The 27,598-nt window shown below is 42.3% G+C and overlaps 1 protein-coding gene across 2 annotated transcripts in view; it reads left to right on the forward strand.

The window, feature by feature from the left end:
- The window catches only part of KCNT2 (potassium sodium-activated channel subfamily T member 2), a 116,753-nt gene that overhangs the window by 31,073 nt on the left and 58,082 nt on the right, over positions 1 to 27,598 (forward strand). For both annotated transcript variants that reach the window (XM_084868808.1, XM_084868809.1), the window contains exons 2-8: positions 4,642 to 4,721; positions 5,899 to 5,998; positions 10,496 to 10,544; positions 11,289 to 11,348; positions 13,257 to 13,331; positions 14,707 to 14,790; positions 17,422 to 17,516. In XM_084868808.1, the coding sequence (XP_084724934.1) occupies positions 4,642 to 4,721; positions 5,899 to 5,998; positions 10,496 to 10,544; positions 11,289 to 11,348; positions 13,257 to 13,331; positions 14,707 to 14,790; positions 17,422 to 17,516 (543 nt within the window). The remainder of the gene's footprint in view (positions 1 to 4,641; positions 4,722 to 5,898; positions 5,999 to 10,495; positions 10,545 to 11,288; positions 11,349 to 13,256; positions 13,332 to 14,706; positions 14,791 to 17,421; positions 17,517 to 27,598) is intronic.

Genomic DNA, 27,598 nt, shown 5'->3' on the forward strand with positions numbered 1-27,598 from the left:
GTGGTGTTTTGTGGAAGAGCCACACTCAAGGGGCCAAAGAGCCGCAGGTGGCTTGCGAGCCGAGGTTTGCCGACTACTTGATCTTTGGGGGCTTCTATGTGTGTGTGTCATGAGAGTAGAGTTGAGGTAAGAGAAATAAAAAAGGAAATTACCTTAAAGCATTTAGTGATCTCTTTTTTTTCTGAATTGCTAGCTGTAAACATACATAGTTTATGAGAAGCCTAAATGCTGCGTATTTTTGTTACGCTATGATATTAACAGAATAAAAGCGAGTTAATATGCTCTGATTTGCATTTCTCCTTCTTTGTTGAATGGCTCTGCCCAGGCCTGCCCCCTACGCATGCACGTGGGCAGAGGGATAAAGAGTCAAAAGCTCTTTGCAAATTAAGGATGAAAAAATGCACCTGTCCCTGGCTTCCTCTACCTCTGCCGGCCTGCGCAGGGCTGAGCTGCCCTGGGCTTGCTGAGATGGGTCACTCACCAGGAGGACGCATGCATGGAGCGTGGGTTTTGCCAATGAACTTGGCACGTGAGGGGGTGCGCTCTCTAGCTGATGAGCGGCCTGAACACAGGCACGCTCCTGGATGGACATGCGGTGTGCTTCACCATGGAAACGGCGGGACTGCGATTGCCAGCGACCTGCCAGCCCTGATTACCACAGAGTGACAGGAGCACAGATGCAATTACTGGGGGCCGTCCACATTACCCACAGTGACAGGAAATGGATGGGTGGTTTAGCACCCGGATGCTGTCCTCATGGCCATTGCATCCTCACACACACACACACACACACACACACACACACACACGCCTGTGTCTATTTGCACACGCATGATGAGGATGTGCGTGCATGTGTGTGCGTGTGTGCCTAAGGCTAGGTCCCCTTCCCAAAGACAATGAATCATGGGGGGTTTTGTGTTTAAGATGCAGAGCGTGCTCTGGAGGGGCCTCAGAATCCATCTTTGCCTCCTTAGGAGACGTCGCCGGCAGGGGACCTGAGACGGTCAGGCCTGAATCAGAGTGTGGGGACCGGGATGGGCAGGAAGGAGCCGGGAACGGCCAGGTCCTGGACGGTAGGGGTTTTAGTGCCCGCAGTCAAGGCTCCCACCCCCGGGAGCACTTGAGCGTGGAGATGGAAACTCACTTTGGGGAGATGAAAAATCGCTGCTAGGCATGCGCATGAGTTTGTTTTCTCTGAGGCCTCACTCAGAGGGCTGCTGTGATGTCATGGAGCTGCCGGAGGTCAGGAGGGGGTGTGGGAGGTGGACAGGAGCCTGGTTTGGGGTCAGTGGCCAAAGGGCGGGACTGAGCAAGCACTCCTCGGCAGCCCTGGGCGTGTCTGGTGTTCGTACCGCTCTGTTGTGATATGGTACCAATGGCCTAGGACCCTCCGAGTGAGGAGGGATCAAGCTGATGGGGAGGTAAGAGGCAAGAAGTAACGGAAAGATCTACAGCCCAGTTTCAGCCCAAGGCCAGCTCCCTGAGTTTGGGCAAGTTACTAAAATCATTTGAATTAAATATATATATATATAAAGTCATTATGTGTCCAACTCTGCCCCCATCCCCCCAGGAGATACATTGAAGTCTGTAACCCCTGGGACCTTAGCCAGTGGAAAGGTCTGAGAAAGGGGAATTGTACTGGGAGCTGGGGCTTGTAGCTTGCCATCCACATGTAGATTTTCCCCAAGGAGAACCGCCCACAAAGAGATAGTGAGAAAGTAGAAATCACGTGCATCCACTGAGCTACCTGCGGAGGCCGGGGAGTCCCGGCAGGTGTGGCCTGGGTGGAGGTGAGGGTAGTCACAGGAGTCATGCAAGGACCGATGCTGCAGACTCAGAAAGCAGCAGGAAGGGAAGAACGCCCGTTAGATGCAGAAGAGAGACACTGATAATGTTCTAGATCTGCCATGAGTTCCGAGAGAGAATGTCTGCAAACGGTTGGCGTCCTGAACAGTGTCCAGGGCCTTAGAAATGGAAAAGGCAAAATAGCGTTTCTAAAAGCAGATGCATCGACAAGTTGGGCCAGGATGAATGTGCTTTGTTGCTAAAATGGTGAGGCCTACTTTAAAGAGACGGCAGAAGAATTTTAAGGGCGAAGGAAGGAAACTGCATTTTAACAAGACTTTGATTTTTATTGTACATCAAATTCAAGTAACCAGAGCAAGAGAATGGGAGGAAAATGGAAAACAAACAAACAAACAAACATACAAAAAACACACACACAGCAAGTTAATATTAATATTAAGGCAGTTGATACTGTTAGAGCAGTGGTCGGCAAACTCCACAGAGCCAAATATCAACAGGACAACGATTGACATTTCTTTGGAGAGCCACATTTTTTAAACTTCAACTTCTCCTAATACCACTTCTTCAACATAGACTCCCCAGGCCATGGTGTTTTGTGGAAGAGCCACACTCAAGGGGCTAAAGAGCCGCAGTTTGCCAACCCCGGTGTTCGAGTGCCACATTGTGGGTCATCTTGTTTCAATAATGCCGGCCACCTCAATATGGAAAGACACCTGCTCTCTCTTCCTATTTAGACTAACCATTTCCAGTGCCTTCAACTTTCAGATGGGATGCCTTACAGATTCCTCGTTATTCTCAGCAAGGCTGTAGACAATCTAACTTTGGTTTAAAACTGCACCTCTTGCACAGCCAGGACTGAACGCCAGCTAGCATGTGAGGAATGGACTCCTAGTCTTATAAATTTGATAATTCAAGGAAGCACGCTGACAGGGCCTTGTCTGAATTACTTGTGTAACAGCCACATGTCTTCTCAAACTTGCTTTTGTATCCACAGCAGATTTGAACTAATTTAGCTTGATCTCTGTATCACAGTCACTGTATTGAAAACGAACTGCCTTTTTATTTGATCAACAAGGGAAACAGCCAGCGAAGGATTTCCAGGAGACTGGGGACGGCTGTGTACATGTGTGGGTGTGCGTGTAGCACCTGTGAGTGTGTGAGTGTGTGTGTGTCTGTGTTTGGCAGGGGAAGGTGTGCAGGCACATAGCGTTCTGCTGGGAGATATTGCAATTGCCAGGGTTTCTTTCTAGACATAGTAACAAGAGCGTCTTGGTTTCTACTCTTTTTAGCTTAGCATATTAGGTGAGTGAAAGACAAAAGATGGCACATACGTTTTAAGAAATGAGGACAATATGTTTATGCATGGAAATGCTTTCTTTCAGGGATAGGGGTAGAGTTAGTGAGCTTTCCAGTTGCTTGAAGGCATGGCAGATAACAATAGATAACAAAAAATCCTTTATTTTTAGGGCGTAAGGGACAGTTTTTAAAATATTCATGAATCTTCTTGACTAGACAGCACAGAGTACTGAGATAGTCCTGTAATACGTGAGCATCTTCCTATGTAAATTTCCCCCTCCAGTTTTATCTCCCTGGGGTACTCCTGCCCCAAACCCCCAAACTTCCAAACAGTCTGGTTTCTATATGGATTGCATTATCAAAATGTTCTGATATTAGGCAAACGGAACTCTTCGTGGTTTGTTTGAACAGTCAAACACTTTCTCAGCTGGGTTTGCCATCCTGATGTATAATACATGCGCTTGAGAAGAAGAAAATTTCCAATGATAATTATTAACAAGTCAGCGTGCACTGAAGATGATTTTTCTCTTTGCTCCGTACTTTGAAAATATTCATTATGCCAGCGCCCGAGAGGCAGGTGGAAATAATTTGGGGGAAAGTGAATGCATTCATTACCTAAATGCTATTTTTTCTGATATTTTGGAGAGGATTAAATATATACACTTCCGAATCACAATGGACTAGTCCTGTTGCTTTTTAAAAATATATATATTTTATTGATTTTTGCAGAGAGGGAGAGGGATAGAGAGTTAGAAACATTGATGAGAGAGAAACGTTGATCAGCTGCCTCCTGCACGCCCCCCACTGGGGATGTGCCCACAACCAAGGTCCACGCCCTTGACTGGAATCGAACCTGGGACCCTTCAGTCCGCAGGCCGACGCTCTATCCACTGAGCCACACTGGTCAGGGCAACTAGTCCTGTTTCTATCTGTGTTGACTTTCACATTCTGCTTGGCATCCCCGCTCCTCCCCTGCTCTGGGTCTGTTTAAAAACGGGCCTCCACCAATCGGAAGGGAATGTGTCCGGTGGTGTGGTTTCCAAGGTGAAGGGAACTACTTGTTGAAAATGCGTTCGAGGCCCCGACCCTCGAGACTTTGAGGCAGCCCCTCTGCCTGGCTTTGCTGCAACTGAATTTTTCAGGCATTCGGTTGATTCTTAGGATGTGGACAAACACTGGAAAAACGCCGACTCAGAATCATTCCGCAGACACATATTAAAGACTTTTGTGCATTACTGCTGTTCTGAATTATCCACAGCACTCAATACACCCACTAATAAAAATAACTGGCTTAATTACAAATGACATCCGAATTATGTCTTTAAATGTAACTGCTTCTCTCCAAAAAATTCAGTATTTTATCTAATTCTCTCTCTCTCTCTCTCTCTCTCTCTCTCTCTCTCTCTCTCTCTCTCTCTCTCTCTCTCTTTCTCTCTCTCTTAATATGTCCAGGATTCACTTAAAGTATATAAAGCAAATGCTTTTTTTCTCTTATATATTGGTCTTCAGGTTAATTATGTTTTTATTCTCTGTTTGCAGGGTCCAAGTTGAATTCTATATGAATGAAAACACATTCAAAGAGAGACTCAAGTTATTTTTTATTAAAAATCAGCGATCAAGTAAGTCCTGTTTTATTTCCTCTGTCTATGTGTTTGTACATCTATTTACCTCTAACTGTTCCAGTGCAATCCTTCTGAAAAATATCCTTTAAATGGAGGCAAACAATTGATAATCTTGTCTGCCAGGCAGTCAAATGATTGAAAACTAGAGGCCCAGTGCATGAAATTTGTGCACTGGGGGGGGGGGGGGATTCCTCAGCCTTGATTGTGAGAGGGCACAGGCCAGGCCGAGGGACCCCACCGGAGCATAATTGGGGCTGGAGAGGGTCATCTCAAATTCACTCACAGGTAGCCGTAAGAAAATGACATTTCATCTCCAGATTGTATTGTATTCACTAGTAATTATAGGATGGCCTTTCTCTCCATTTTATTCATAATGCACGAATCAGAAATTGCCTGAGTATTGCAGGGAAGATAATGCTTCTGTTCATCAGACTTGAAGCATGTAGCATGTTTTGCTTAATCATAATGGCTTTTTCATCATCGTGAAGTATTACAGGTCGATAGCGATGATCTGTATGGTTTTGCAGAGTATATATACATGACAATCTTAATCCACTTCCCCCCAAAATATTAAGACTATTTAATATTTAATCTAAAGGGGAAAGTAAGTTTCAACTGGTCAAACTCAAAAATGTGTGTGTGTGTGTGTACTTCCCAGAATAGTCTATAATGATTTCTCTATAATTTCATAATTACTACATTGAAGTATAATATATAGTTATAGGTGTGATTATAATTTCTCTATAATTAAAATCTGCAAGGTGTTCTGATTTATGGGTACAAGATTTATAACTTAACTTTTGAATGTGTAAGCAGCTAGATTTTAAAATTTACCCCCAAATTCATAAATGTGTGAAATGCTTACACATATGTGAAGCATGCTTTATGGGACATGATTTTTGTGGCTTCTGTGAGACCTAGACCGCTCTCTGTGTATAGTGTTAGCTGTCATTTGCTGTTCAAGCCGTCTGTCAATTACACTCTTGGTTTCCAAATTCAGCTAGTAATTACCGTTCAGCTACCTTGAACTTCAGAGAGTGTAGACAATGATGGCACTGAAGTTTCTAAATACAACCTAAGTGCTCTGCTTAATGATGTTTTTGATAATCCTTTTTCGTCTCTTTTTTTGGACTAAGTTCCAATGAAAATCAAATTCTTTGTTGTTTGTTTAAAGGTCTAAGAATACGCCTGTTCAATTTTTCTCTCAAATTACTAAGCTGCTTGTTATACATCATCCGAGTCCTGCTGGAAAGCCCCTCACAAGGAAATGAATGGTAAGGTATTTCGGTCTGACCCTCCGTAATAGACTTCTGATTACTTTGAATTGTGTTATAATTTTAGAGGATGCTCCATAGAATTAATTTCTTTCCAAGAATGTTTTAGGAACGGATCTGTCTTTCAGGTAGAACATGAATATCACCTTTGTACGTTCTTTTCAAACATCTTTGCTTATGTTCTTTATCTGTTCCTCTAATGCTAGTGACACCGGCCAACCACCCGTAACGTTTTTACTGCTAATCAAAACACTGTCATTGTTTAACATGGGTCTGTCTCTTTAAACACTCACCACCTTTCTGTTCTTTCTTTATATATATATTACTCTATTGTCTACCAGCTGTGCAGTTATTTCCAGTGATAGTCTAACTGGTACTCCTTTTAAAAATATATTTTTATTGATATCAGAAAGGAAAGGAGAGGGAGAGAGAGATAGAAACATCAATGATGAGAGAGAATCATGGATCTGCTGCCTCCTGCACACCCCGCTACTGGAGATCAAGCCCGCAATCCAGGCATATGCCTTTGGCCAGGATCGAACCCGAGACCCTTCAGTCCACAGGCCGTGGCTCTATCCACTGAGCCAAACCAACTAGGACTAGCTGGTACTCTTGAATAGAATCACTCCAGCATCCATGACTATGTCAAGTGCACAGTTAGCTTATGTAGTTCTTGATCTTATTTGAGTTAAATGGCTTATCGATTTAGCTTATTTTTATTCATGATGGTGCTGCCTTTATTAATTGCATTGCTGGACGTTGATGGACTTTAGTCTCTGCCTTCCCTGGACGCCGCAGGGAAGGGGACCGGGAGGGCAGGCACCTGGATCATTCTGATCTGATTACACCTTGGGCCCCTGCCCAGCCTCCCAGATTTCACATGACTTTCAAAGCAGAACGCAGATGCGATGGTGAACTTCTGTGCGATTATTATTATTTTTTTTTTCCCTGTGGAGGTTTGCCCTGAAAAAATATAAAAAATAAAATAAGAAAGATTAAAATCAAATGGAAATGCTAAGCATGGAAATGCACGGGTTACTCTTCTGTTTGGGCAGCAAAGATGATTCTGCGTTTGCTAGAGGGCTCGGAGATGCAGTGATGATTCACAAGTGCAATTAGATGGTGTGAGCATTGATGTGCTGCGCCTTTAAGAAATATTTATTTATGGAAGGAGCCCGGTGGCTATTTCCGAGTGCCTTTGCTGGGTGGTCAGCTTGTGTCTGTGAGACCGCAAAAGGGGACACAGCTGGGAGAGCGACATGGCCTACCCTCAGGGATTGTCAACCCGTGAAGAGATTGCATGCTCTGGCGTTCCTGCTCTGTCTGCCATTGGTCCACTTGTTTCATCTCTCTCTCTCTCTCTCTCTCTCTCTCTCTCTCTCTCTCTCTCTCTCTCTCTCTTTCTTTTTAAATATGGTTTTATTGATTTCAGAGAGAGGAAGGGAGAAGGAGAGAGGGAGAGAAACATCAATGATGAGAGCAAATCATTGATTGGCTGCCCGGGCTCAGTAGTTCAGTGGGTTAGGGTCTTGTCCCAATAAGCTAAGGTTTCAGGTTCAATACCCGGTCAGGGCACCTACAGAAATCACCCAATGAATGCATAAATAATTGGAAAGCATATCCATGTTTATCTCCTATCTCCCTCTCTGTCCGTTTCCTCTTGAAAAAAAAAATCAATCAAGAAAGTTAAAAAAAATTGAAAGACAGAAGTCTGCCTATAAGTGGACCCAGGTAGTTCAAACCAGTGTTGTTTAGGGGTCACCTGTAGTCATTTCTCTATTGCATTGGCCTCTGGAGCTCTCATGCTCAGCACAGGCCTTGGTGGGTCAGCAGACGTGGCTGAGCCAATGTAATTAGGCTCCACAGCTGTACTGCTTGTGTGGCCCCATGGAGATGATTGAAGAACATCACCTAGCCCTGTGGTCGGCAAACTGCAGCCCTCAAGCCACATGTGGCTCTTTGGCCCCTTGAGTGTGGCTCTTCCACAAAACACCACGGCCTGGGTGAGTCTATGTGGAAGAAGTGGCGTTAGAAGAAGCTTAAGTTTAAAAAATGTGGCTCTCAAAAGAAACTTCAATCGTTGTGCTGTTGACATTTGGCTCCGTGGACTCATGAGTTTGCCGACCGCTGGCCTAGAGACCTCACTGCCCACTCCATGGATGACACGTTTCTGCCCATGTGGTGCTAAACATGATTCCCACTACAAAGCCTTCGGAAAACATGGCAGAACTGTTTTCAAAACCTGGTGACCTGTGAATAACACGTGTGCCCGTCAGAGACCTGAGCATCACACACTGAGTTTCGGGAAGATTCTCTGAGGGTCAAAGGGCAAGGGCAGGAGGGCAGCAGAGGGCAATGCTATGGTTTGAGAACATTAAGAGAACAAGGTCTCCTACAATTAGCTTCTAGGTCACGTGACTAAGACTCTTTGGCCATTAATTACAGAGGACACAGGTTGAGAAATCAGATTACTGCAATTCACAACCAACCACGAGAAGTCCGGGCTCCATGTGAAATGGGGATTCTGTGTGGGGCCCCGGCGGGGGTGGCCCAGGTTAATGCAAAACAGAAGTGGCCGCTCTGGGCCAGCTCCCCTTTGGAATAATGAGGCCAACTCAGCAAGGAGATTTATCGAATTAGACATAATAAAGCTGCAGCCACTCAGTGCTGCTTGGCTGTATTTTCAAGTCCCTTCCGGGGTCAAGACGGGTATGAAGATGTGGCGGAAGTCTGAGCAGACGGGAGGCTCTGAGGGGAAGTGTGCTGTTCACGCAGGAGGCGGTGGGGATGAGAGACTGGGGTGCACGCAGTTTGTAGTGAGTGATTCAGGGGCCCTGTGAGCAAAGGGAACGCCACACCCAGCAGGTGGTTCCTGAGTTCCGTGGCGGAATGAGCCATCAGCATTGACTCACTGCCTCCTGGTGCTTATAGTTCTTCACTACCTGTCAAAACTGGCCCTGGCTGGTGTGGCTCAGTGGGTAGAGTGTCGGCCTGCAGACTGAAGAGTCCTAGGTTCAATTCCGGTCAAGGGCACATGCCCGCATTGCGGGCTCAATCCCCCCAGTAGGGGGCGTGCAGGAGACAGCCAATCCATGATTCTCTCCATTGATGTTGCTATCTCTCTCTCCCTCTCTCTTCCTCTCTCAAATAAATAAAAACCTCAGGCATCCTTCTCACTCTAAAAATGTGGAAATGACTCTTATTTTTAAACACCAGGTGAGAGACACAAAGGTATGCAGCCCGCGACGGTGCTTATGTTAGGGCGTCTGGAATAAATTTAAAGCCAGAGCCTAACATAGCGACAGGTGTGGTGTGTCCTCCCTCAGGCTTCTGTCAATGGGGTGGAAGCTCCATTTGGAATTACGGGCCGGCTGCCAGCTGGTCCCCTCCTCATTTGTTTTGGACATTATCTAAAAATGCACAAATCAGTCAGATAGATAGATAGATAGATAGATAAATAGATAGATAGATAGATATAGATAGATAGATATATAAATATATAGGTATATAGATATATAGATATATAGATACATCTCATTTATAAAGGACAGTCTGGGTACTAGTTTTGTTTTTAATTAGAATTTATACATTTCTTTCTATGCATTTATCCAATGTAATGCTTAGTAGATGAGTGAAGAATAGGACGTCCCTTCGAAGGTCTCACTATATATTGAAATTTATATATCTGAGATTTATAGAAATGCCTTTTTAAAATTTTTTTTTTTAGGATTCTACAACAGTCTACATGACATAGTCTTGTCTCAAAAAATACTTTTCTCCAAGGTCTCCTTTATACTTAAATGCTCTATGATATTTCAAGACCTATGAAAACAACATCCCAGATCAAAGGAAATACTGTTAGCTTGGTAAAAGTAGCTTTTAGCAAAGCCATGGTGTTCTGGGCGAGGATAAATAATTTTTGAGTCAGAGGTGAAATGATTTTTAAGAGATAGTTAACTCCTTGTCCTGTATAATATTCTATGCTATCCTCAGTCACAGATTTTTAGTGATATGTTAACTATTTTATACAAATCCAATCATGGAATATTAATGTGCTCTATCATCTGAGTTATTTGGATTGTTAACACTGTTGAATTTGTATTGCCAAGTAGTGAAAGCTGTAAAATTAACAAAACCTTAGAGTTGATAGAAGACCCTTAAGTGAATTTTCAATGGGGAATTCGACTAATAAAGGGTTTGAGGATTTTGTACCTTGCCATAACTACTCCTTAAATAGAGGCCCATTATCTTTTCTTTTATTATTAATATGAGCCTGAAAAGATGAAATTTAAAAGGGTATTTCCTGGAATAGAAATGGATATTATTATTATTAAAAAGAAAAACTAAAAAAGCATAAAGCTTTTCTCATGTTAATGTTGACATTTTATTGTCCCTTTATGCCAGCATCATTTAAATGTTTCCAACCTCAATCTCAGTTTTAAAATGAATGCCTTGCCCACATTTTGAGAAAGTGACATCTTCTTATTCTTTTCACAGGTCTCATATCTTCTGGGTGAACAGAAGCCTACCCTTATGGGGCCTACAGGTTACGTGCCATTTGGTTTTCTCCCCATGTTTCTGGATGTAACCCTATTTCCCAGAGCAATGCTATTGGAGAGGAACTGTTGGTATTAAAGAGGGGTTCGCTTGCTTTCTTGCTTAATTAACCTCGAGGGTAAAAGGGCAAGGGCAGGAGGGGAGCAGAGCGCATATTAGACCCACTCTCTCACCCCTTACTTGGTGTTTGCCTGAGAGTTGCTTTCTGTTCTGCCAACATCCCTGTGATCAAGGTTGTCAACCAGGGTCTTCAGCCCTGCCCGTTTCCTAACCAACTTCCCTGTTCCTGCTACACCATCCCTGAACAACTAATCCAAAGGCAATTTCCAATGTGCTTTAAATTATATATATATATATATATATATATATATATATATATATATATATATATATATGTATATATATATTTATATTTATATTTATATTTATATTTATATTTATATTTATATTTATATTTATATTTATATTTATATTTATAATTGAGTTTTTACAGAGAGGAAGAGAGAAGGATAGAGAGTTAGAAACATCGATGAAAGAGAAACATTGATCAGCTGCCTCCTGCGCACCCCCCACTGGGGATGTGCCCGCAACCAAGGTACATGTCCTTGACCGGAATTGAACCTGAGACCCTTGAGACTGCAGGTTGCATGTAATATGTAGTACTATAAGCATGAATGTATGTTATTTTAATATTTTTTTGCATTTTCTCATTAAAGTATAATTTATATTTTAGGTGTTAGTGGCCTTGATAAGTCTATTTGAAACCATACTACTGGGTTATCTCAGTTATAAGGTAAGCTGTTTTCATTAGACTTTTTTTTTTTGCTAATAGAACACATTACTAATATTTATCCAGCTTTCCTCTCTTTCTAATTCATACTTTGGGGGTAAAGCAAGCTCTTTTTAAACCATTTTAATTATTTGGAGCCTCTCCAGTATGTGATAAAAAACACGGTGGTAATATAGTTATTTTCTCCTTGGTGGCTTCACTCATCCCTACGGTAACTTATCCGCTGTGCGCATGCTCACAGGAGTCAAGCAGATTCAACGGTCTGGTTCTTAATGGTCCTAAGCCTCTTTCCCTGATCCATGCAAAAAATATCCAGGGAGCAAAAGCATGTCTATTAGGAATCATCTTAATGAGTGCTCTTAATTTTTGGCAAAGCTTTGTTGGGGTAACACAATTTACCCAATAGTTATTGAGCCTCTGTTTCAGGGAGACCTCCAAGCTGTGCACTGGTGCTGATTTGTTTGTTTTCTGTGGGTTTAGAATCGGGAAATGGGGCTAGGTGGGAGAAAGTTATGCAGAAGGCAGAGTGAGAAGTGTTTGTTTGTTTGTTTGTTTAGTGCAGGGGTCTTCAAACTATGGCCCGCGGGCCACATGTGGCCTGCAGAGGAGTCTGATCCAGTCTGCCAGGTTTTTTGGGCAGTTAGCGCAGCCGAGGTGTTACAGTAGGAATTAGTAGTTCATATAGTCTGGCCCTCCAGCTCTCTGAGGGACCGTGATCTGGCCCCCACTTTAAAAAGTTTGAGGACCCCTGGTTAGTGAGTTTGTTCATAGAGAGAGGCCAGTTTATGGGATGAAAAGGAAGGACTTGACTGATTATGCTGAGTCCTTGAATCAGCGATCTCACCAAGGAAAGGGGGAAAGACAGGACAATAAGATTTAAGGAATTAAGAAAGGCACCGAGGAAGGAATGCACCTATGAAATGGACACAGTAATTCATATTTAAGTGTGGCCAGAACGTAGGGTGTCTGGGGAAATATTGGTGCAAAACCTTTGGGACAACATTCTGAGCAGCTCGTACTGGGCCCTGGGAATTAAGTCCTGATTCACTTCCTTGCACAGCATGGGTTGGGAGAGCAGAATTGAGATGATTGAAAAACCTCTTCCATTGCGGTTTCTTGTTGTAAAAGCCATGAACATTGTTAACAAGTGGTGTGTTCAGGAACTGTTTTATATGCTTTACAGTTTGTGAATATGCTTATTACAGTAAAAATTATATTGAGCTACTTTTTCATTGATTCCATAGGTTTTTGTTAGTGAGTTTTATTTTTACTGGTAACTTTTCTCCCATGAAATATTATTATAGAATCAGAGTGTGTTATGGGCAACATTCAAGAATTACTGTTACATTTGTTTTGCTTCTTTTTTAAGAGACTATTTTAATTGATTTCAGAGAGGAAGGGAGAGGGACAGAGAGATAAGAACATTAATGATGAGAAAGAATCATTGATTGGCTGCCTTCTGCATGCCCTCTACTGGGGATTGAGCCAGCAACCCAAGCATATGCCCTAAGGAAGAATAGAACCGTGATCTCCTGGTTCATAGATCAATGCTCAACCATTGAGCCACACCGCCGGGCTTGCTTCTTAAACTTACTACAAAATTGAGAGGGCACAATTGCATTTGGAGAAAAATAATCTCTGAAAGTTATTGCTGTACCTTTTTAAAAATAATTTCCCATTTACTTATTTATTTTTGAGAGAGTCACATTTCTTTATCTTGTTTTAACTTCATTTTTCTTGTAGACACTACTTCAGATGGTCCCATTTCTCCCCCTTTGCACATCTTTATATAATGACTCAGTCTTCTGCCGTCGTAAGCATCCCCAATGCTGGAGAAGTCCTGAGATGCTGCCATTGCTCTCTCTAATGGGACTTGGTGTGATTGACTTTTTATTTATTCTTTCTTGGAAGGGAAACATCTGGGAGCAGATTTTGCGAATACCCTTCATCTTGGAAATCATTAATGCAGTTCCCTTCGTTATCTCAGTAAGTCCTAAAAGCATCTTAAAAAAATAATAACTTTGTCATTAGACTTCAGTAATGTCTTTAAAATCGAAATGCTAAAAAACTATCTATCAAAATTTAGCTCAGATGCATGCATTTAGGTTTTGGTTAGAATCATTGTATTAAAAAATAAATAGCAAACTCAATGGGGGACCTGAGTGAAATTAAATAAAAAACTTAGGAGGTTTAGCAAAATGAAACACTTCTTAGAAATATATGATGCAGGAGTGCCGTTTAACCAAGCGCCAATATTGCCTAAACAAACTAGGAATTATTCCATTTCTTGTGGATAGGGTGGAATTAGAAGATGCAGAAAGCAAGGAGAACCAGTTATTTATACACATTTCTCACACCGAGGGTACACGTCTCTCTGGTTTAACCACAGGGTTGACTAATTATCTCTTTAATAAGGAAGTTGTCAACAGCCAGACAGCCAGCAATTTGCTTCTTTATCCAAGTCAGGGGAGCACCCCCTTCCCGAAGGTCTGAGTCAATGGCGCGCCTGCACTGCCAGCTTTGGTTTTAACTCCTACTTGACAGAGTTGCAAGGGTCTGTGGGGACTGAGCTAGCAACGCTGAGTTGTATTTGGGAAAAGATGAGGATGAGCAGACGTCTAACGGTCGCTCGCTTCTGACAATGACTTCCACCTGGTGATTTATCCAGAGGATTAGATTGAATGGGATTAGATTGAATGGCTGAGTGAATGTCCTTTCAATTAAACGTGGTTCCCCAAGGTCACTTAGGTTGTCTGAATCTTGAGACTGAGGGGCAATGTCTTAAAGGCGACACTTTCTCTTCTTGTGCTTGCTCCTCTCCTCCCCCCAAGTTGCAAAGAAAAAAGAGGGGATATCTAGGACAAACTCTCACAGTGAGAGATGTGATGGTGGAATTGGCATCATTATATCAGACACCCAGTGAGAGTTTTATTATTGTCTTTCTTCTTCTGTAATGATTTCCCAAAAAATTTTCCTCTAAGTAAGAATCACACAATGAATGAAAAAAAAAATCATATCTGCTCCTTGCATTTTGGAAATCATTCATGCAGTTCCCTTCATTATCTAAGTAAGTCCTAAAAGAATCTTAAAAAATAATAATTTTGTCATTAGATTTCAGTAATATCTTTAAATCTAAATGCTAAAAAAAATGTCAAAATTTAGTTCAGATAAATGGTCTTGGTTAGAATTATTATATTAAAAAATAAATAGCAAAATTAATGAGTTGAATGTATTTGTCACATGTTTCAAATTGTTCCGTTGTCTTTAATAACTTATTTTATTTCTGTTTTGCATTTCTTTTCGATCTGCTGGATCTGATTCCTTGCTTTGAGATAAAGTTTCGTGTTGATTTGTTTTTCAGATATTCTGGCCCGCCTTAAGGAATCTCTTTGTCCCGGTCTTTCTGAACTGCTGGCTGGCCAAACATGCCTTGGAAAATATGATTGTAAGTATGAAAGTGACATGCAAATGCAGACATCTTTTTCAACCTTTTACATGTCCTACTTTCAGTGTTCAGATTCAAAAGAGAGAAAGAAGGAGACTCAATGTCTTTGCCTCACTCCTCACCTGCTTCCCCCCACAAAGCATAAATTCAGATGACAAGGATTTATTTAGTTATAATTAAACTAGGGGCCCAATGCATGAAGATTTGTGCAAGAATGGCCCTTCACTCTGGCCTGAGCTGCCTTTCTGCCTTTGGGTTAATTTGCATACTCATTCCTGATTGGCTGGTGGGTGTTGCCAAGGTATGGTCAATTAGCATGTTATTCTTTTATTAGGTAGATATCTACATGTTTTATTTGTAAACTTCTTTTAAATAAATTCAGTATTTTTAGTAAATAGTTTTATTTAGATGTTTGTAAAAATGAAAGCGTTTTTGGTAAAATGCTATCAAATAATTCAAGTGACCTGTTGTATGGGTGTCTAAGCTAATGAACGTAAGCGACAGCCTGTTTTTACCCTAATCAGAACCAAAACTCGCAAAACAGCTCCATGGCCAAGCTATTATACTTCTTTGCCAGGCCCTAAGAACTGGTAAACCACAATGATTCCGAGTTTCTACATATCACCAACCCAAAGCCCAGGGCTGTTTGAATGGGTCCCCTGAGGGAGTCCATCTTCCGAAGGCAAATCACCGCTCTGGGTGACCTGTTCCTGCGTGATGGGGCCCTGGTTCTCAGGACCCATCAGGTCATGGAGTCAGTCCCTCATATTTCCTAAAAATCTGTGGGGTTTGAAAGGCACCGTATTGGTGGTGGAAGCTCCTTGTATAGAGCCATCTTTGCCATTTTGGTTGGGTTGTGCCTGGGATATGAGGGGCAAACAGAAGCAAGAAGAAAAAGATGCAGCGTTCAGAGTGGCCCCCATTTCGCTTTGCCCAAGGCTGACGCTGTGGGTAGGACTGGTGTGGAACCATGACCAAAACATGTTTACGGCAGAACTCACTACTTAGCAGCCAGCTGGCCCTAAGACCATTTGCTATCTAGTCATTCCTTCTACAAATGTTCATAAAAGCCCACTATATGCTCATCACTCTGATAAGAGAGCTAAGAGGTTCAATTTCTTTGCCAATTTCTTCATCTTCAAAAGAGAATAAAAGTGTCCACATACCAAGCTTGTTGTGAGAATTAAATAAAACTACATATATTTACAAAAATATATGTGTGTGTGTGTCTATAGAAGGCATAAACATCGTAAGGGCTCAATATGATGACTTTTATTACACTGAAATGAAAATTTTCCAGAGGCAAAGTTGTTTTTCTTCTAAATGGCTTTTAAACAGCAATTATGACCCAAGTTTTGGCCGGAGGAATATTTGGATAACATTTGAGACGTTGTCACCGGATGAATGTTTCTAAATATCCACGCTAGTGACCACTTTGTCTCAGGAAAATCCGTGGCCAAACCGTGGGCGAGTGTGGCCCGTGGGGTGTTTTTCAGAAACACTGAGCTGTCTTAGCTGCTGGAAATGAAAAAACATAAACCTATTTCACTAAACAGACAGAGCCTACTTTGCTAATGAAAAACACGCACCAGGAAAAAATAACTCCCTGATAAATTGTGGCATTAGTTGGTGGAAAAAATACCCCAACCAGCAGAGAAATGGCTCGTCAGTCCTTGAGAAGAAGGGGCGGACTGTCCATGTTCACTTAGGGTGCAGTTCCCATTGTATTTCTGTGTGTTGCTTCTCTTCCTCTCACTGGTTGCTACATGTTTATTTGTTTGGGTTTTGTTTTTGCTTAGAAGAAAAGTGAGGGTTGAGAGGTGAAATTCTGTTCAGCTTAGCTTTTAAAAAAAAATATTTTATTGATTTTTTACAGAGAGGAAGGGAGAGGGATAGAGAGTCAGAAACATCGATGAGAGAGAAACATCCATCAGCTGCCTCCTGCACACCCCCCACTGAGGACGTGCCCGCAACCAAGGTCCATGCCCTTGACTGGAATCGAACCCAGGACCCTTCAGTCTGCAGGCAGATGCTCTATCCACTGAGCCACACCGGTTTCAGCAGCTTTTTGTTTTTATAAGAGTTCTGGTGAAATGTGTGGTGGAGGAAGATTACATGATGGCTCTTGGGGATTTTATATTGGTGAAATGGTCTCCTGCTCTACTGATTTTAAGACTATTAATAGCTTCCTATAAAACATTTTGAGATGAACTGGGAGCTAGCAAGTAAAATATTATGAAAATCTACCATTCTACCACGCAGACTAATTACTAATAATAATTTATATCCTAACATTTTCTGTGAACATACGCATACACTACTTTCTACCATATTGTATGTTCGAGCTTATAATTTGAGTTTTTATAATATACTAGTCTGTAGTGGAAAGGTTCCTACGTCATAAAATATTCCTTTTCAAATCAGTTTTAATGGGTACATCTAAATCTATTATATAGTAAGGTATGTTTTGACACAGGCAAAAATGAAAATATGTTGATGTATTGATTGAAAGTATATGTATTGAGTATGCACAACATAGTTGAAACGCACTACACAGTAATAAATGTTATGAAGCTCATGAATATTTAATAGTTATCAACATTTAAAATATGCTTCTCTGTCTTATTTTAGAATGATCTGCACCGAGCCATTCAGCGTACACAGTCTGCAATGTTTAACCAAGTTCTGATTTTGATATCTACATTGCTCTGCCTTATCTTCACCTGGTAAGATTCTACAGATCAGCCTTTTTATGATGTTTTACTTCACTCCAGTTTCTTAAAAAGATGTATTATAAGCCATTTTAATTAATAGTTGGGTAAAAATCATCAATTTTTCATTCAATCACTGTCACTGTAACATGTAATGGATTGCCTACAGAAACAGAAGTAAAACCCTCCCTTCAGTCTCACAGAAAAAAGCAGGAAAGCACAGCTCGCAGCCCTGGCCAGTGTGGCTCAGTGGATAGAGCATCGGCCTGCGGACTGAAGGGTCCCAGGTTCAATCCCAGTCAAGGGCACATGCCTGGATCCCTGATGGGGGGAGTGCAAGAGGCAGCTGATCAATGATTCTCTCTCATCATTGTTGCTTCTGTCTCTCTCTCCCTCTCTGAAGACAATAAAAGAAAAGCAAGCAAGCACAGCTCTCATTTGATATTATATTTCCTGGCATTTCCCCGAATGCTGGAAACCGCTGAATCACAGCGTTTGTCCCGCGAGCCAGGGCTGTCAAACAGGAATGACCCTCACACCCTGACAGGCAGGTGGTTAGCGGGAAGACTATTGAGCAAACCGCCTGCAGGTGCTGCTCGCTGTGCCGTGCGGGTGTGCATTCGGGCAGAAAGCAAGGGCCGGCCTCGGGGTGCTTTGCTTTGCCGCACAAAACAGTCCTTCCTCCCCGGGGAGGGCCCCGCTCTGACAGTTAAAACGTCAGCGAGCCTGCAAAGCACAGACAGTCCTGCTCAGGGATCCATCAGCAACAAGTTGGGGCTAGAATCCCCACCAAGAGGTGTCAGAGGGAGGGTTTGGGTTACAGCCATTCACTCTCCCACATGTTTACTGTCTAAGCACAGAGGCCTGCCAAAGGCAGGTCTTAAATACGCTTGAGGGAGATGTGATGAGTTCGCTCAGGTCCTTCCTGGAGCAAAGACTGTGGAACCGCAAGACGGGGAGAGGCTGTGTCTGTTTTTGCAGGCCTCGGGGCGGTCATGGGTAATTGTGCTCTGACCTGGAGTTGACTTATGGAGGAAGAAGGAAAACTAATTAGGAAGTACTGAAATAGTAGGGCGCGCTCAGACACTGGGCCAGCGGAACCAGATAGAAGGAGAGCTATACATGCAGGCATGCGTTTATTTTAAAACCTACTTTGTTATTGGTGCTTTTAAAAAAATATATATTTTATTGATTTTTTTACAGAGAGGAAGGGAGAGGGAGGGAGAGTTAGCAACATGGATGAGAGAGAAACATCGATCAGCTGCCTCCTGCACCCCCCCCACTGGGAATGTGCCCTCAACCAAGGTACATGCCCTTGACCGGAATCGAACCCGGGACCCTTGAGTCTGCAGGCAGATGTTCTATCCACCGAGCCAAACTGGTTAGTATTTTAAATATGATATTTTTAATTTTATTTTAAAAATATATTTGTATTGATTTCAGAGAGGGAGAGAGAGAGAGAAACATCAATGATGAGAATCACAGATGGGCTGCCTCCTGCACGCCCCCTACTGGGGATGTGCCCACACCCAAGGTACATGCCCTTGACCGGAATCGAACCCAGGACCCTTCAGTCCTCAGGCCGAGGCTCTATCCACTGAGTCACACTGGCTAGAGCTACATGCATGTGTTGAAATAGAGTCATGAACTGTTGGCAAGGGGATGTGGTCTGAGCAATGCGTTGTCGGTGGTTTTGTCGCTGTGAAACCTGGGTGATATGGCCTAACAGTGTCACTGTATGTGCTACACTGTCATTGTATGTGCTGATCTGTCACACAACGGGCAGGGCATCATCACAGACCTGCGGTAACATGCAGCCTGTGATGTTGACATGGCTATGACAGCATGAGGCAGTGGGCCTTTTTTTCAGCTCCATTATAATCTTTTGAGACCACTGACATCATTATGTGGCTGTTGGCTGTATCAGTCTAGACGTATGGGTACAACCACCCGCTTGCATCAGCAGCATGAGGTGAATTTCTCTATTAAATGGATTGAAAATTCATTTGTGACACACCTTTGTACTTAAAAAAAAACATTTTAGGAGAGTAAATGCCTTTAAACATAAAATACCCCTCTGAGATGACCTGGTGATTATCTTAGCCATCATGTATATTCTAGAGCAAGACTATCCATACTTTTCAAAACCAGAACTGCAATATGTTATAAGCTAAGCCCCAAAGAGTCAAGAACTCATATCCGATGCGCTGGCCGAGCTGTGCACACATCTCCCACACTCTTAGAATCACCTGCTTTGGAAAGCTCACGTGGTTTTAAGAATGTATCTGCCCTCCATCATTATCCCAATCACAAAGAGCCGTCATTAAGCATCTGGCGACGGGACACAGCTGAAGCCACGCACCCACGCCTGCGGGGAAGGCGCTCAGAATAGAGTTCCCGTCATTGTGATGGAATTGGAGGAGCCTCGGCCCACGTCCCCCACGCGCCCCCCTCTTGGCCAATAGCACCAGCTCCCGGGGCAGCTGGGACTTGGGATTCAGCCCGAGTCCCGGAAACAAAGCAAGTCCTGGGCTCTATCCCGGAATTCAGTGTCTGACTTTAGCTTAATTATTAACCTATCCTGACCAATAATAATCACTCTCATTCATCACGCATTTGGTGTTCCCATTTTAGATCTGCAGGCTTATTTGGAAGCCACGTTGCTTCAGACTTTAGTATTTTTTATTTGAATATGTATTATTTCATCGAGTTCTAACCAAGAGAGAGAGAGAGATCGATGGGATTCATGCATGTTTCATGGTTTAGTCAAACGTGAAATAACTAATTCACGTCTTCCTCAGTCTCATCTCAGGAAACAAGAAGGTCATTTACTTTAGGTTTAAAAATGTGACTCCGTGAAACGTTATTTTCCTGATGAATTCAAAAGCACTTGGGATTTCTTGCACCTTTGATTGCTGGTTGTTTGACTAGATGCTTGGGTTCTTCTATTTACTGATTCCCCTCCGCGGTCAGTGGCTGGCCAGGGAGGGGGTGGCGCTGCGGTTTGGAGGAAGTATTTGAACGTGGCCTAGTGGCGTCACCACCGTCACATTTGATTCCTAGTTCTGATTGGTCAGGCTTGTTTGGCCTCCACAGTAAATGAAGGACAGGAAGTGCATGGGTGGGAAGTTCTGGCCACAGACTGACAGCTCCAGGTCACACTGGAGCAAACAGGAGACTCTTTGTCCCAACTCAAGTCTGCATGAGCTTAGGCAGCCAGGCTTTAGTAGTTAATTAGCCCATCAAGGCAAGTTTAATTTGGCAGAAAAGAGGATATGGTCATTTAACATATGTAAATCAGAATGATGTAATTCTGATTAATATAAAAAAATCTAACATGGCTTGGGGTTAAAAATCTGTTTGTGAAAAGCTATTTTTGAAACATGACATCAGTCTCTGTTTTTTCACTATAAAATGAAGATAATAACAGAATTTGCTTTTTAGACTGTCGAAGCTTAAATTAGTTAACACATGTCAAAGGCGCAGAAAAGTGCCAAACAATAGTAACCACTTGAACTGTTGGCCGTTATCTTCAGCATTTGGGTATTTGAAAAGAACTACAACTGATGTAGACCACATTGGCGTTAGCCTTGGGAAGCTCTTTTCACACTGTATTTTATCAGAAGTGGAGTTGAAGGCTTAGCCAGGTAGAGGCGGGAACACCATTTTTATAATCTACTTAGAAGGTTTCTAGTTAGCCCTAACCGGTTTGGCTCAATGGATAGATCATCGGTCTGCGAACTCAAGAGTCCCAGGTTCGATTCCGGTCAAGGGCATGTACCTTGATTGCAGGCACATCTCCAGTAGGAGGTGTGCAGGAGGCAGCTGATGGATGTTTCTCTCTCATCGATGTTTCTACCTCTCTATTCCTTTCCTCTCTGTAAAAAAATCAATAAAAAATATATATATTAAAGAAAAAAAAAAAGGTTTCCAGTTGGAAGTGAGGGTGCAGGGGTGAGAGAGAGCCAAGGCTGTCATCCCACACCAACCAAGAACCAAAGGCTTTTGTCTTTACAAGGAAGCACTTAGGGGAAGGCTCTGAGACATGCGGTTTGTACCAGTCGAGATGGTCAGACACGTGTACGAGCAATCAACAGCTAATCTGAAAAACGAATGCTCAGAGAGTGTGATCCATACAAGGTCTCATGGAAAAACCTATGCCAAAATCTAGCTGAGGAAGAAATAAAATGAGAGAAAACAGAAGAAGACTTGAGGGAGCTGAGGTAAGAGATAAATCAGTTTTATTGCAGCATCAGACACGAACGCTCAGGTCCCAGGGAAATACTAAAGTGTCCTAATAATGAAAATGATAATTAAGACTTATTAATGTTTTTCTCCTTTGCTGGGCAATTTCCTATTGTTTTTTTTTTTTTTGCGTATTAAATTGTTTAATTTTGCACAACACTCTATGGTAGGCATTATTGTCCTCATTTGACACATAAGAAACTGAGGCAAAGAAAAGTAAAACAAAGATTAGTCTTGGTTTAGCTAAAGTTCACAATGACTACAAAGAAGACCTCAGATTTGGACGCAGGCATACTGGTTCCCTAGGCCACATGCTGGAACCACCGGGATGTTATTTATATTGCGTCCCAGAAATCACTGACATAAAAATCATAATCGAACAAATCATCAAATGGGATTGTAATGTTCTCACCTCTGTGACAGTCACATTTTCAGTGACTGTTTCAAGTGAAATTCTAGTTGCATAAAAGACATGAACATGACAATGTTTTTAAAGATTTTTTTTTGTTTTTGTTTTTTCTTTCTTTGAATTTTTTGGTTCCTAAAATCTCACTTTGCTTTGGCCCTCTGATCTAAATCCTGGTTCTCTACTGAGAAGTGGGCTCATGGCCCGTTATTTAAAGAAAAACGTGTGTCTGGGTCATGGCTAGGATGAGGTGTGGTCCCTTCTGATGACTAAGAAATCACAGTTGTGTGTTGACTTCGGATTTAGTAGCTTAGGGCCGTGGTCGGCAAACTGCGGCTCACGAGCCATATGCGGCTCTTTGGCCCCTTGAATGTGGTTCTTCCACAAAAGACCACGGCCTGGGCGAGTCTATGTTGAAGAAGTGGCATTAGAAAAAGTTTAAGTTTAAAAAATGTGGCTCTCCAAAGAAATTTCAATTGTTGTACTGTTGTTATTTGGCTCTGTTGACTAATGAGTTTGCCGACCACTGGCTTAGGGCAGGAGTCCCAAATCTTTTTTTGCAAAGACACAAATATAGTGCCCAAGAGGATGAGAAGTGACTTTCAACAATAGAAATACAAGATTTATCATTCCTTCACAGACACAATTTCTCCCCAGAAAATGTGAAATCCCAAGACAGCGAATTCTCTGAGATTCCATGGGAATATTATTGGGCTTTGGGTAGGCACTCTGCAGGAAATGAACATGATTATTTGGAACAATTTGAATAGGTATTCATTCAGGGAGTACCCACGTGCTAGGTGTGGGCTGATTCGAATGCCAACGTCTGGGTGGCAAGCACAGAGTCAGAGTGCTGGCTGCTCTCAGCACAGAATGCCACTGCTAATTACATTTCCCAGGAACTGCACAGCAAGGGAGTCCTAGGGCACGCATGGGCATTGGGGTTTACTTATTTCTGCCATGCGACTCTTTTTTTCTTTTCCTTTGAAAACATTGTGTTGTACAAATTGACATTTGCCAGGTGGTGAAAAGGTTTCCAGTCTCAATATCGCCTTTCATTGAAATTAATGTTTTCCTTAGAATCCTTGCCAAAAAAAAAACTTGTCTAACTAAATATGCTTTAAGAGAGGAACATTTTTAAAAAGCACGGAGTAAGTGATGAGTAATGAAGGTTCTTTGTTGGGATGTATATAGGATCTATTTGAGAAAGCAAATCCATTAGGATTTTTCATGTTAAGGAGGGTACCAGGAGAGTCTGCATTTGAAATCCTAATGGAATGCTGTTCAGATTTCGTTTGAGAATTATATAATGCTGAGATTATTTTTGTATGGATTTGGGTCAAAGACAACACTTGGGAATGTTTGGTAAAGAAGCAAACCCCACAGCAGATTCTCAAAGCCAACATTCTTCATGAAACCTCATAAACTGTAGTTTTCTAAAAGAAAGTTAAGCTAACATTGAAGCTGTGAACACACTGTCTTTTTTTTTTTTTAAATCCTCACCCCAAGGATATGTTTCTGTTGGTTTTAGAGAGAAAAGAAGGAAGAGAGAGGGGGTGAGGGGGAGAAAAACATTGATGTGAGAGAGGAACATCCATCAGTTGCCTCACCTGTGCATCCTTACTGAGAATCCCGACAACCACCTAGGCATGTGCCCTGACCTGGAACCGAACCAGAAACCTTTTGGTGTTTTAGGTATGATACCCACCAACTGGCCACCCGGCCAGGGCAACACTGGATTGAATTCATTTAAATTCTTTAAGTATTTGAAATGTGTGTTTATCTATGTGATTCCCCAGGGCCTCTATTACTGTTTTGGGTTTTAATATTGGCTCTTTTAGGAAGCAGCTGTATAGTAACAAAAATAGAGATGGCATCGTCCCAGCGCAGGACTGACCCAGTTGCAGGTTGGGGCTGAAATATGTGTAAGTCTCACACCTGTTTGGCCCCAGCATCCCTGCCCGGGAGCTTTGTCTTGAGCAGGTCCATGTGCCTTCCAAGTGCCCAGAGCCACCTTCCAGGGCTGGCTCCTATCCCTGCCGAGAGCCCAGGTCCATCAGTGAGGTGAATGGGGCCCTCCGAGGCCATGGCTCACCCGTGTGTGCTCTCCAGCCCAGAGAGAGAGAGAGAAAAAGAGAGAGGGGGGGGGAGGGAGGGAGAGAGAGAGAGAAAGAGAGGGAGGGAGGAAGGGAGGGAAGGAGAGAGAGAGAGAGAGAGAGAGAGAGAGAGAGAGAGAGAGAGAGAGAGAGAGAGATTTCCTATAGGGCAGGGTTATAATCCAAGTTGTGTTTACCTACTGGCTCTTTCTTACAAATGATGCCTGAGAAATCTTTTTTGAAAATAGAGAGCTTTGCAATCAGTAAAAAAAAAAGATTCTCCATTCTGGTTCTGCCTACCTCCTTTTTCATGTGTCATGTGTGTTCACCCGGGTTCATCTTAGCACGCTTGTGCTCTCTGTCATGTATGATGCGCTTCCGTTTCCACCTCCAGGATGGATGTGGTCCCCCTGGAGGGGCCACAGAATCGCTTCTGCAGGCAACATGGAGTTGTGCTGGCGCTTTCCCACGAGGGTAGAAATCATAAGCTGGAATTCAGCCCTGGCTTCGTGGTGTGCCATGACACAAACCTTCTGTATCATCTTCTGTACCCCACACATGTGTTGGGTTCTTAGGGCCATAATTTCTTTTTTAAAGAGAAATGTCAGTTTTGATGATAAATTGGATACACGTGTGTGAGATCAAGAACAATGACTTGAGATTTGCATTATGGGAAACTGGTAGAATGATGGAGCCAGACAGGAGTAGAGGAACCTGGGAAGAAACAGCAGAAGAAAGAGAAATAGAGTCCACAATGGTGGAGACACCTTTCAGAGACCTAAGGTGGGCTGTTGAACAGCCACTTGTCTGCCGGGACCCGGAGTTCAGCGGGGAGGGGGTGGGACTAGGCAGGTGGCTTAGGTGACATCATGGATAATCACTATGGCAGGCATTAGAAGAGAGCATCCCGGGAATAAACACGGTGGAATCTCTATTTAAACACTGAACAAAAATGAAACTCCAGCAGGGTAGTAGGACGCATTGTATAGGATAGACGGCACAATGGGTACAGAGACGAGAAAGTCATTCACCTACGTATTCAAAAAAGGGGCAGCTAAGTATGGAAAGTAAAAACTGGGGACCATGCAGCGAGAGCGTAATGGAAAAGGAATGGCAGCAGAAGGGGCTAATAAAGAATCCCATTGCTAAGATGAACCCAAGTATGTACATTATTTTCCACTTCTCTAAGCACAGCCCCTTCTGTCATCCCATCCAGATGGCCGTCTATTTTAAAGCCGAGTCAACGTCAGGGATGTTATAGCACATTTCTATTATAATAGAGGCATTTTCTTACCATGCAGCGACCCAATCTGGGAAGAATTCATACATCATTTAAAAATACCACAAACTCTATTTTTTCTCTTTAAAAATCTCCCATTTTTTCCCATTCTGTTCCCCCCCCCCCCCACCCTGTGTACTAATTCATCTTCTGTTACCTAACTGTAAGCCAATGGCACAGACATTTCTGCTCGTCAGCTGATGGTTAGAATCCTTATATTCAAAATCATGTGTCATTGCTGTCCTCCCAGTCTCCTCTTAGTGAATTCTTTAAAAATTATCTCATCGTGTTATCATTTACCCTCCTTCTTGCCCATCATCTTCACTCAGGCATTTTAAAGCTTTTTGACTGGCAGTATTGAGAGACTCATGTTAACATTGTCTGCTTTCCATTCTTTGCTTAAGTGGATCTGACCTCAGGGTCATATTAATTCTCAGCAAAATTTGCTAAGTAGAGGTTATGCAGGATCTTTCTGATTATGCCCAATGACCCAGGAACATTTGGCCATGGAATAGTCTTTCCATAGTTGCTGTGAGTCCATTGAATTATATTTATTATGGACCTCTGTGATAACTTCATATGTAAGTTGAACAGATTTATTTTTAGGCGCCTGGTTGGCTAGCACACTGATTGTAGGGAGTTCTAAATATCTCATTTGAATTTCATATGCGCTTGTTCCCTCTAATGTGCCCACGGGGAGGGTAAAAGGCCTCCTTCAGTCCCCTGCTCTATAATTATCTTTTATATTCCCAATGGAACCACTCAGTCTTCTTTCTTTAACCAAATATCCCCCTGAATGCGTTAACTTTTCTCCCTGAGATTTTTTTTTTTTTTGGCCTTTTTCTAAGCCTTTCCTATTTTATAATTATAAATTCCAACAGGACCCAGCGCTGAACAATCACCAAGATCGCGATAATTTACATGAAAGCATTTGGTAAATTCTAAAGTGCTTTTCGGATATAATGTAGGATTCTTAGTGCCGTAATTTAGAGGGTAGGTTTCCAGCGTAGCATACAAAGTGCTCTTTTCTTAGAATGTATTTCTTACAGATGCAAGCGTATACATCCGGAGATGTGAGAGACTTTTGGTAAAAACGGAAATGCATTCAATGGGGAGGTATCTTGTTTGTGTCGCTTTCTTGCTGTGTGGCTTTAAGTGATTCCAGCTCCGCGTTTTAATTTATTCATTTGTCAAAGAAGGGAGAAAAATATATGGACTTCAACGAAAGGTTGGAGATAATTTTAAAAGTCGACATGAAACTGGGTCAATAAAGAGGAAGAACTCTTGTACATGGACAACAGTATGGTGATTGCAGGGCAGAAGGGGTGTGGGTGGAGGTGGAAGAGGGTGATGAAAAAATGAATAATAAATAAAGAAAAAGAAAAAGAAAATGGCTCATTATAACAGAGAGAGAAGAAACACAACAGAGTAGGGATGAAATGTAGGTCTGAAACTAAGATCGAGACAGCCAAGGCAGAGGGAGAAACAAATTTACTTAGCTTTCATCCTCAAAGAGTGTCCTCAAAATGATGCCTTTGGATGACATTTCATAATTGCTAAGAATAAAGAATGGTGCTCTAAGGACAATGTCTATTCATTGAACATTTGGAGCTGAATGAATCTCCTGAAGAGCTAAAATAAAGGAAGTAGCCTACTTATTGTATATGTTGGATTGTAAAAACACTCTCTTCCCTTAATCATTTTTCCTCATGCCAAAATAAAATAAAATAAAATAAAATTCTTGAGTGGTAGTATATTAGTTGCAATGGTAATTCCTAGTGTAATCTCTGTGCATATAAATAATCTGATCCGGTACATTTCTCCCACAATTTCTAAATATCGAAGCCGCAGAAGCAAAGTGCGCATTACATAAATGTCAACACAAATTAAGTTTTCCAGTGAATTCCTTTAGTTAGAACGTGTCACTGACCTCCTGAGAGCGCTCTTTGAACAAAATCGTCACTGATTAGGAAACAGTTGTAATTTCCAGCAAAAAGGAAGAATAATTATTTATCCTGGAGACCATTCTACACCTGTGCTGACCTGCTTAACATGAGTTAACAAGCAATTA

Source organism: Pipistrellus hanaki (assembly GCF_964339955.1).
Source record: "Pipistrellus hanaki genome assembly, chromosome: 20".
NCBI classification, from domain to species: Eukaryota; Metazoa; Chordata; class Mammalia; order Chiroptera; family Vespertilionidae; genus Pipistrellus; species Pipistrellus hanaki.